Source organism: Lepisma saccharinum, chromosome 8 (genome assembly GCF_977018435.1).
Source record: "Lepisma saccharinum chromosome 8, izLepSacc3.1, whole genome shotgun sequence".
NCBI classification, from domain to species: domain Eukaryota; kingdom Metazoa; phylum Arthropoda; class Insecta; order Zygentoma; family Lepismatidae; genus Lepisma; species Lepisma saccharinum.
The window spans coordinates 89,024,762-89,036,927 of record NC_139236.1 but is presented as its reverse complement, the minus strand read 5'-3'; the positions used below and the strand labels follow the sequence as shown (position 1 = coordinate 89,036,927).

Sequence of the window (12,166 nt, the reverse complement as noted above, 5' to 3'; positions counted from 1 at the left end):
GACTAACCAATCGTGTTCCACACAGCACGCCACACCATTAACTTACCAACACTAACCATTCAGCTTTGATCTGTCGAAAATGGGTTATCAGATAAAAAGCATCGAATATTCTGTTTATGAACTTCCTTATGAACATAAACATTAGCCTTGTCACTGTGAAGGACTTTTAATTGAATGGAAGCGTCACACTGTAAATTGTTCGCGACAACCATTCATAATGCACAGCTCTTCATGGATGTATCCGATTAAAATAATGTGCAATGGCATGCGAACGTCTCTCCATAGACGTCACTTTGATCTCGATGCATTACCGAAGCGCTAAACAAATTTTAAGGCATTTTTCTAACACCTCGAAAAGGAGCAAATTGGTACAAGAATTCAGTCATAACTTTTTACTGGTTAAAGATACGTCGAAAAAACCTTCACCATTGCATTTCTCGTAAAATTCTAGACCATTTTGATATGTCGCACGACCCCCTTCCCATTTAAAATTCTGAAGTTGAATTCAAGATGGCGGACATCAAGATGGCCGCCGACCGTGTGAGTGGCGTCAATGTGATTCCTCCTTGGCCATATAACGATTGGTCATCGCCATTTCCATGTTGCGCGCTGCAGTGGCCTTGTACTGGGGGTGTTAAGTTACTTATTGAGCCACCCTGTACAGTGCAGTGTTTTAAGTGAGAAAGTTACCACGTTTACGAGATAGATTGAAAGGGTGGGACACCAGCCGCAGAATATTCAAATAACATGTGCTATTCCAGGTAATGATTGTATCAATATTTTAACACGTTTTTTCTGATATTGTACACGAAATAACAATCACCGTTAAGAGTCAAGCAAATAATAATTCGATGATGCACGCAAATCAAATCGGATCGACACCATTGCCCTGGCAGAAGTTCAATGATTTTTGCCCGTAGGTTGAACACACACCGGCTCTAGTATGCAGCAAAATAAACATCGTAATATAATAAGTTGAATTGTTTTCATTCAATTATTTTTTTTTAAAGAATAACTTGTATTGCGCGAAAATATTTTAACACGGAAAATATTAAACTGAAGCTTCGATCGAAACAGAAAGTGTACAAAACTTAATTCATTAGGAACTCCGTGAAATGCACCCAATAATAGCCCCGTCTAGTTGACTGCACTTTTTGACACTCGGTGCAGTGCAGGTGTATCCAGTGTCAGGGTGGTGCAAGGAAATTACGTTGAACCAACTAGACGGAAAACGGTGTTCAAGTTCAGAAGATTCAGAAAATTCCTGTCTGCTGCTTTAAAAAGTCATTTGAATAGTTATCACGCACCACGTGACCATACACCACACTTGCACCGGTCCGGAAGGTGGTGCAGACACCAAATACACTACTTGACTCCAAATCAACGAACTAGACGACTCGGTGTTGCACCGTGCAACCAACTAGACGCTTCGGTGCAAAGAGAGTCAAAGCGAGTCAAAAAGTGCAGCCAACTAGACGGGGCTAATAGGGACAAAAACGGGAATGTGCGTGGGTAGAGTGCGCGTCAAATCTCCTGCATATGGCCTTGAACGGCTGAACAGCACCAGCGAATCACGGACGTGTGGCGTTGCCTAGTTCAGAACCTGTTTCACCTCGCTTCTAAATCGTGTACCTGGCGCTCGGATATAAATAGATTATTTCAAGTGTCAGTAGTTCAACAGATGGAAAGATAATGAATTTGCGAGTATGTACGAAAAACAAGCGTGATTGTAGCATATACCGTTCCCTCTGTAGAAGCAATGTTATTATAAACTAGTGTTGCCCACGAGACGAGACGAGACTTTGGTCTGTCTCGTCTCGTGTAAATGCTGTCTTATCTCGTGTCTCGTCTCGAAAATATTCGTTTGTTCCGTCTCGTCTCGTCCCGTCTCGTTTTGTCTCGTAAAAGTAATGCAGGATATTATACCAACAAAAGTTATAACTGGGAGACATCACAAAATATTATTCTCGAAAATGGGTTAAACCTGTAATGACTTTGCTCACTGTAGCTATAGTGAGAATAAATATCATTCCTTAATCATAAGAACATGAGTATATCAAATAAAGTTTGTTGATTATATCAATAGCTAGATAATGAATAGAATCTGCCTTGCTTTTCTAGCCCCCATCCACTCTTTATCCATCGTACACGCAGTGAGCTTTCAGACAGAAGGAACACGCGACAGGCGACAAGCCACACGGGGGTTTACACTGAAGTGACAAGCGACAGGATCCCCTTACGTTCCGTCTATGATAAAAGTATTCACCGCACGGACACTACCAACAGATCGAGGCGATTCTACGCTCGATATTAAGAAAACAACCCAATTTGAGCGACACGGAAGCGACAAGACACACGTGGTGCTTCGATTCGGAAGGTTACGTTTACTGAGGGTTCGTATCCAAGCGAAACATGTTTCTTGTTTGTCGCTTATCTCCTGTGGCTTGTTCAATGTGACAAGCGACACAGAAGTATCACACTGAAGCAACGAACGACAGGGACACTTCAGTTTATAAGCATGCATCGCGCATAACAATCCTCGCGACTATACACGGTATCCAGAAAACGGCCTAAGCAGAACAAGAAGCTAGCAACAAGCGAGACGAGTAGCTTCGGTTCGAAGAGTTTCCTGTTAGGAAGATTTTTTCACACCAAAGTTACAGGCGACAAGCGACACGAGTCGCTTGGAAGCGAACTTTCAGTAGTCAATGCAACCTTTCGAACAGATGTCTTGTAGCCTCGGTCCGTTGTTCACGGTTGAGGGGTGAATGTTTTCCTTCAGACTGAAGGGGATTGTGTCACTTGGGTGTGAATTATACGTGTCGCTTGTCGCTTCGGTGTGAAATTTCCACAAGATAGCTTTCAGGTTGAAGCGACAGACGATACAGGGTTTTCGCACCAAAGCAACAAGCGACACGCTCCTTTAGGGAGATTTCAGACCGGAGCGACAAGCGACACGCGGCACATGTTGCTTTGGAACGAGCCAATCAACAGCAACGTTTCACAGCGTAGGAGCATGGCAGGCCGCACAAACCTGCGTTCGATTGGTGAAATCCTGAGCTGCAAATCTCGCAATCCTTCTGCTATGGAATGTTCGCCTATTTAGACACAAATTGTGGTAGTGGAGGCGTTCATCCGAATGGGTTCCGTACAGGAGATGCAGTGGGTACTGTGACAAGAGTCCAATAATAGTCACTAAAGCATCACAACATGATACGATGATTCGAACAAAAGTGTTCTTGGGTTACCACCCAGGTTAAGTCTATGTTGGCTTCCAATATTTCGAGCGCATACATTGCTCTCATCATCAGGGAATATAGAAATGGAGACCAGTGTAGGGTTACATATATAAATATTATGTGGTTTGGACTCTGTCTTCTTATTGGCTCACTCTGGATCCTCGCTCTGTGATCCTTTGTTTTTTATGGAGGAGTGGGTTCCAGCCATGACTGAGCTGGAGTCCCACGTCCCTGTTGAGATTGGTGCTTTACCGTGATATGGCTATGGCTTCTTTTACTCGTCAGTCCCAGTAACCGGCACATTTGACTATTATGTTGATGTCAGCAAATAAAAACTTGTGTCCCTCTGTGATGATGTGTTCTGCAAGTCCTGACTTTCCTGTATGTATGGGCCTCCCCCATGGCGCAGTGGTAGCGTCATTGCCTTGTAATCAAGGGGTCCCGGGTTCGATACCCGGTGGAGGCACAAGTGGTTCGGATCCCACTTTAAACTGTAGGTCCAGTCCCGATTAGCCTTACTGCGCATAAAGTGGACTTAAAACACCAAATCAAACCAAATCCTATTTGGAATTATCTGATGTTGCACTGATGTTCATTACGTAACTGTTCAATGGTACGTCCTGTTTGGCCTATATGTGGTGTCCCACAACTCGCATGGTATACGGTATACTCCTGGAATGTGGAGCTTCAGATTATCCTTGACTGAGCGGAGAAGAGCCTTGGTCTTGAGTGGTGGATGTCTTCCGAGAATTCTACTTAATTTCACAGAGGTGTGCCGAATAAAAGGTAAAACTGTTGTAGTGGGACAGACCTTCTCCTGTGTTGCTGCTAGCAGGGGAGGCTGGAAACCCGAAAACACTTGTTCGAATCACGTCCTAGAAAAGCTACAATTCCTATTTTTATGATATGATGAGTCAGACAATAGAGAGACAATGGCAGCATGCAGAAACAGAAGTCTCCAGGTCGAAGGCGACGTATTCTATGGCGCCCTGATGTTTCTCAGTGCCTGCTGCATCTCCTGCATGGAATCCGTTCCGATGAATGCCTCCACTGCCACAATTTGTGTCTGAACAGATTTGCATGCCAGATTGATTGCGAGATTTGCATTTGCCTAAGCATGGAAGATGACAGGGTTACAACTGATATTGGTAGATACAATATGCGCCACTCCAGGGATGTCGGAACTTATTTTGGAGTGGGGGGCAGGTTTTTAAATCCGTCAACCAGGTTTTACAATCTCTTCCCCATATATCTATAGTTATTGAATATATGAATATCCACAGTGGCTCATAAGAGATAAGAGGAGGCCGGGGCCTCTATTACGGATTATTGTATTACTTATAATTCCATTAAATGGTGCTTAATTCATGAAAACTGAAATATTATGTCTTACGATACGATAATTACCGCAAATTTCCATCCCTGCCTGGTTCTCGATCTTTGCATGAAGTTAGGCATGATGGTATTGAGACATTCCTTTTTTTAATGACAAAACTGACATCTGAAAACGCGCTACTTTTAAAAGAGGATTAAGTACACGTGCAGTCATACTGAGAAAATCCATGTTTCTGAAACTTTCTGACCGATGTGTTGCAAAGAAAGTTGGCCGTGTTCTCATTTACCATTTCATCATTTTATAAATCGTAGAATAATTTTAACAAAAACGTCGCATACTAAATAAGATTTGCTTGAATGAAAGAGTTAGAAAGAAATAAGAGATTTAGTTTACTTTACTTCACTTTTCTGCCATTTTGTGCTAATCGCGAAGGGAGTCGATGAGATTCAGGCAATATGATATTTCATTTTATTGGCGCTATATTTTTAAAATTTTAACATATAACTAGACCTCGGATTTTTAGGTTCTAAAAAGTGTGCTTTTAGGTTCCTAAAACAAGCTCTAAAAATCCTAAAGTAGGTTCGAAAAAACTTAAAATAGGCTCGAAAAATACCAAAACAGGTCCTAGAAATCCTAAAATAGGTCCTAAAAATCTTGTTAGGCTCAAAGAATCTTGAAGTAGGTTAAAAAACTTAAAATATTTCAAAATTCCTGAAAAATGCTGATTAGGTATAGTCACCGGTAATGAAAATGGGACACCTATATCCTGAAATACGCACTATCTTGCATAACGTTATGTGTGTTGCCTAACCCTTCGGCGATGGCAGAACTTACCATTGGAAATTTGATATTAAAATTCACTCTTCGCCATATATATAGGCAAAAATATTTTTCATGTTATCCACAGTCAAACTCCGCAATTTTGTCTGTGAGGATCATCTTACATGCTGAAAATAATATTTCATCATAATATAGTCAGTGGTGCAAACATCCATGCTGAAATGTTAGTTTGCAAGGCGTGAATGCCACAAAGCACCAAAGTGGCGCGAAATTGAGCAAGACCACACAGATCAGACCACTTTGGATTGTACAGGTAACAGTGGCACCAGATAATTTTGCATTGTTTAGAGCTTTGAAAAATCAATATGGACTTAGAGGAAGGGAAGTCGACAGAGAGTACGTTTCAAACACTACGTCATTGAATTTGTTTCGTGACGAAACAAAGCAAATGCCTTTGTGTGACATAAAAATCCTGTAAAACCTTTAAAAATACATAAAAACCTAAAACAAAGGCTTGATTTAGGAGCATAAACCTAACATAGGTTCTAACAAGCAAAATGTTTTTGTCAGGCTTTATAAAACTTCATCAGTCGTTACGTTTTTTAACAAAACACTGACATAACTTTTTTTATTTCTGACACACCTGCAAAGAATAAAAATAGGTTAAAAACCTAAAATCCGACGTCTAGTCATAAGTAAAAGAAACGCTATTTTTGACAATATTTCAAAGTTGGGTAGTGCAACTATAAACTATAGTGTCTAGTCTACTGTAGTATTTCAGTATCAAAGTGTTCTCTAATAAAGTGGCAAATGGAATGTATTTAAGAATCAAACTTTTAGATTCGTTAATTTACCACTCTATACTTTGTGTTTAATATAATAATGTAGTCTATAATTTCATGTGTATGGTTGAGTGAAAGAAAAGGCTTTTTTCAGCCTTAACTCCGTCATTTAAAACAAATTTTTAATAAATAAATAACAAATAAAATAAATATCACAGAAATAACCTGTATTACATATATCAAGATATATGCAATTACAATATTTTAATAATGATATGACATGAAATCTAAATCTGATTTGTAAGTAATTCTCAGTTATACGCATTATTTTCTCTTCACCTTGGCATCCGTATAACTCAGGTTCAGCTGTATAAGGGCTTCTGCTTAGCCAAATGGTTAGCTCTATCGCCTTTTATGTGAGCTGTTCCGGGTTTGCTCTCGTGTAAACTCAAAAAATGTCGGTGTTGGTCCAGCATGTTAATTGGAGAACACCTTGACAAGAAGAAGTAGCGGGCTCCGGTCTCGAAAGCCAAATAAACTGGCAGGCTTTGGCTGTCAGAGAGCTGTTGCGCCAAGGAATTTAGTTCTAGTTAGTATAGTATATAGAGTCACTGTATTGACTCCGTTTTCTTTCTTTTCAGGGTTTAATTCAGTCTCTGAAACCAATGGTCTCCATGGTGGTGAGTGGTCGAGAAATGATCTTCCTCGTACTGGCCTTGCTATCTGTACCGGGAATCAGAGCACTATGTCCCGAGGGTTGCTCCTGCAAGAATGAGTTCATGAAACAAACATTTGACTGCAGCAGGAACAACCTGTCCCTGGTCCCCACCGAGATCGACAATGACGTCGAGGTCCTCATGGTGCAAGAAAACATGATGACCAGCCTCCAGAACGGGGTATTCCAGCAAGCAGGACTACAGTTGTCCCACAACAACATTGCAAAGAACGCCTTCAAGGATTTGAACCAGCTGTCATTCCTGGATCTGTCGTTCAGCAACATCGAACTCATCGATCCGTACACGTTCGTCCAAACCATAAGGTTGGAAACACTGATTCTGAGAAGAAATCCAGTGTTGCAGATATCCTCGAAGTTCATCAACTCGCCATCGCTGAACAGGTTGGACCTGAGTTTCTGCAACATCAAAACCTTGCCGAACAAGTCCTTCTCGAACGTCAACAACCTAGGGTACCTGTACCTGAACGGCAACGAGCTCCAGAAACTGGAGAACCAGACTCTGGAACCCCTCAACGACCTTGTCGATCTGGACCTGACCGACAATCCGTGGTCCTGCTACGACTGCGACGACCTGTGCAAACTGTCAGACTTGGAAAAGAAGGGAAAGGTCCGAATGAAGCCTCCGACCTGCATGAAACCGAAGATCGTCGAAGGAAGGATAACATACGAGGCTAAGGAGCATATATGTTCCTCTGCGAACAAAGTTACATTCCCTCCCCAAGAACCCATCACCGTTGGAATCTGGTATCCAGTTGCGCTTGGATTCCTCACGGGGGCCATCGTGTTTGCCGCCGCAACTTTAGCTATCCTGCTGTTGACACTAAGAAGAAAAAGATATTCCATTCGTCAAGCCTACATTTCTTCCAGGAAAACACATAGTTGCACAGGACAAACATTGCTGGTAATTATTTTCATTTACTATTTGTTAACATTTAGAGATAGTGGCCAGCAGTGGCGTAGCGTTATAGTACGCCCGGCGTTCCCAGATTTACAATTTCAGAAATGCTTAAATGCTGTGATTATAAAGTAAAACGTGACTTATTTCATATATGTTTGACCTTCATGGCATTATAATAGCTATTTTTCGCAATCCGCTTGCAACGCTCCACTCTCAACACTCGTTCTAGCATCTCTTTTCAATGCCTTTTCCGGCCGGACGCCGAGCAGGTTCGGCGTACAAGACTCTATATTCCTTGCTGCCTTTCTGGAGGGAAAGCTTCGATTTCTACAGCACGCGCGTAAATGCTCTCTCTTACGCCAGCGTACGGAGCAGAGAGGTCTACCGTGATTGGTTCATGTGACCTTCCTGCCTTCTGAAGCAGACGACAGCGGTAGAATTCCTACCCGGTTCTTCGCTCTTCGCGCTCATGCAACTCGTGATATGTGATGCTACAATACGCAATATTGACTGACGTAACTTTACCAATCTCAAATATACTCTTCTTAATGGCCACTGCATTGTATGATTTATCGCACGAACAGCGATGTGCATTAGAAACTTAAAGATCAACACAGTTTCTGTCAAGTAAGTTGGTGAAGTCCTCGTGGTAGAAATTCAGCCTGTGGCTGCTCTACCACTTAACCCGCAAAACTATTAATTTTTTTATTGTATTTTTTCGTTATTATCTAACTACTTAATATTGTGTCAATGGAAATGTTTAGCATTCATTTGAAAACCCTTAACATCGAATGGTCTCTGGACAAACTTATTTTAAAATGTTTATCAGCATTCTCAAGATGTAATAAACAGTGGTCTGAATTACTAATCGGCACTGTTACGTCAGTAGCGTGTGCGATATTTGGATCATCCACTCTACTTTGCACAGTGCGCCAAGACGACAGAGGTCCCTGGTTCGAATCCCGGCGTGAGCACGGGTGTTCTTTGTCAGTGTCCCTTCATCAATATCATCACTCATATTCATATGCGCAATTAACCAAAAGTGGTAGAAAAGCGAAATAAAATAAACCAAATCAATCAGTAGTTGGATCTTCCACAACAATGACGTCTACTGTTGTGCAGAGGCGCTTGTGATTCAGGTAGATTTCTTAATGACTTGCGTCATGCAGAAAGGTATAAAACACCAGAGTTCAAAACATTTGTGGCATAGTGAGGCATCTAATTTTCTAGCTAAAACATGCATGGATGATGTTTTATTGAAAATCCAGCTGACTTCAGGCAAATAAACAATACCTGTGGCGACTAATACCATACGTAAATTACGTATTAAGCAAGAAAGGGCCGACCCTTCCTTCGGACTTGGCGTTCCCACCCGAAATGTCCATGCTACGCCACTGGTGGGTAACGTGAACCTCGTAAGCAAACAAACTCCGATCCAGCATATCAGTTTGATGCCGTTAGTTCCTGCTGCTACATTGCACATCCATGTTATTTATATATAAACTACGCATAAGTCCATAAAGTTCTTATTATAAAGTTGTCTCCTGTCGGTGGGTGGTTTGGAAATTTAGAAGAAAAATAATATATTTTTGCCAGTGCTATTCGTTTAAAGTATAAATGAGGACCCAATTTCCTGAAACAACATACGTATTTACTTTGGACGTAATAAAAATAATAAACAGGGGAGGCCGGCTTGAGTGGTTTCCTCTTTGGTGTTCACTACACTCACTCCTTGGCTCTACGGCCCTCTGAGAGCCTTGGCCTCCTTCAGGATCTTCGCCCATTCTTCTCTATCTGCTGCTCTCCTCCTCCAGTTTCTAACTTTAAGCTCCTTCAAATCCCTCTCTACATCCTCTAACCATCTCAGTCTAGGTCTTCCTTTTTTTCTCCTTCCTCCAGGTCTACCACCATCCAACACTCGTTTTAACAATCTGTCTTCATCCATCCTTATAATATGCCCTAACCATTGTAGTCTTCTTCTTCTAACATCTGCTACTATGTCCAAGTCCTTGTATAAATCATACAGTTCCTGGTTCGTTCTTATTCTCAAGTATCCATTCTCTACCACTGGTCCATATACTCGCCGTAATATCTTCCTTTCCCACCTATTTAAAATCATCATGTCACTTTCTGTTAGGGACCATGTCTCTCACCATACATATGTAAAGTATACATATTACAATAAACAGGGTGAGTCAAAAGTTGCTGACCACCCCTTATAAAATGAAAGGGAGTGTAGATTGCAGCAATTGGTCATGGTAGTGATATGTTAGGCCTAGGGGGAAACTTTTTGGTGCATGTCATGACAACGTCCGCCATCTTGGTGACCGCCATCTTGGGTCAAACGTTTTTCAAATGGGAAGGGAGGCATGTGTGGTATGGTTTTGGGCTAGAATTTCACCAGGAATTCAGTGTTGAAGACAGATTTATGAAAACTTTAATGATAAGGAAGTTATGGGCATATGAAAGTTACACAATGTGTTCAATATGCTGTTCTTCTTGTGCTATGCACATGTTGAGACCGTTCTCCCCACGCTCTGTGGACATGGAGCAATATCTCAGGTGAGGCATGATTTCTGCACAGGCATCCATTAACCGTTGCTCCAAGTGACCCACATCCCGAATCTTTTCGGCATACACGATTGACTTCACATGACCCCACAGGTAAAAATCGAGTGGGGTCAAATCTGGTGATCGGGGAGGCCATTCCACTGACCCACGCCAACCAATCCATCAACCAGGGAACTGGAGGTACAGATAGTGACGAACCTGTCACCCATAATGAAGTGGTGCCCCATCCTGCTGAAAATATGAGGGGAAACTGCCATCATCCGTCAAAACTGACTGAAAAATGTGTTCTTGTAACAATTGCAAGTAGCCTCTGCATTTAAATTATCATGGATAAAGAATGGGCGAATGATACGTGTCCCCCAGATCCCGGCCCACACTGTAACCTTCCCAGCACCAACCAAATTGATCGGATCTCTCCACAACGGGTTCTCGGAGGATCTATACCGCATGTTCTGTTTATTCACTTCCCCATTCACACAAAAATTTGCTTCATCAGAATCAGAATGCAGAATATGCAGTGCAAAGTGTGGGTCCTGACGAATTTGCTCCACAGACCATTCACAAAACTGCATTCTCCTATGTGGGTCATCTTCAGAGAGATGATACTGCAGCTCCAGCTTGTACGGGTGCCACTAAACCATCTTTAACACCCTGCAAATGGAACTCTGGCTGACACCAGAGTAAGTAAGTTATGAAAATATTCAATTAGGCTCGAAAAATCCTGAAGTAGGTCCCAAAACTTAAATGGTTCAAAATTCCTGATAAGTACTGATTAGATACAATCGTCAAAAAAATCACAAGAACCGTAATAAATTTTAGTAGGTATATGTAACAATGAAATATTAATTTTCTAACAAAATTTTCATTTGTATGCATCATTATTGCAATACTATACTTGTTCTATTAGCAAATGTGACTTGTTGACATGAAAAATGAATTAGTATGTAAAATTTGTTGCACAATATCAGGGTGGCTACTCACTTACACTAGGAATTCTTTGTATTCTGGGAATTATGCGAGAATTACTGGCTCTGGAAATCATGCGTGAATTTTGGTAAAACATGAAAAAAGGGTACAAGCAGATGTTTTATTTTATCTTTCAACGGAAACGTAGTCAAATTTGAATGCTGGAATGTTGCTTCGCAAGGCGTGAATGCCACAAAAGGACTGAACTGACATGAAAGTGAGCTAGACCATGTGGATCAGAAGTTTGCACTTTGGACTATGCAGGCAGTAGAGGCGATTGGCTCCCAAAACTGGGAAGGGGAGGGGACGGGGGCGCAAGGAAAGTTTATTTTCTCTTAGTAGACAAGGCTTAGTATTAAGAGTGCATAGTGCGGGAGCAAAAAGTAGGAGGCAACTGCACCCTCTAATCGACGCCACAGAGTGCAGGTATCCGTGGTGTCAGACTTTTTTTTATTTAGAGCTTTGAAAAACATCATAGACTTGGAGGGAGAGGGAAATAGACAGAAAACTTGTTTCAAACACGCAAGTCATTGAATTGTTTCGTCGCCAAACCGAGAAAATATCTCTGTGAGATATAAAAATCCTGTAAAACCTAAAAAATATATATAAAAACCTAAAAAAAAGGTTTAATTTAGGCACATAAACCTAAAATAGGTTCCAACAAGCAAAATAGGTTATTTTAGGCTCTATAAAACTTCATCAGTTGTTGCATTTTTTTAATGAAACGCCGACATAACTTGATATTTCTTATTTACCTCCAAAGGAAAAAATAGGTTAGAAACCTAAGATCCGAGGTTTACAAGACATTTCTGCTTTTGAAAAGGAGTAAAAAAAAGTGGCGCAAAAAAACAAACGGTT

General features: G+C 41.3%; 1 protein-coding gene across 1 annotated transcript in view; it reads left to right on the top strand.

Moving 5' to 3' along the window:
* The window catches only part of LOC145991890 (uncharacterized), a 70,729-nt gene that overhangs the window by 35,144 nt on the left and 23,419 nt on the right, over positions 1 to 12,166 (top strand). Inside the window, exon 3 of the mRNA XM_083127925.1 lies at positions 6,779 to 7,774. Within this exon, the coding sequence (XP_082984051.1) occupies positions 6,779 to 7,774 (996 nt within the window). The remainder of the gene's footprint in view (positions 1 to 6,778; positions 7,775 to 12,166) is intronic.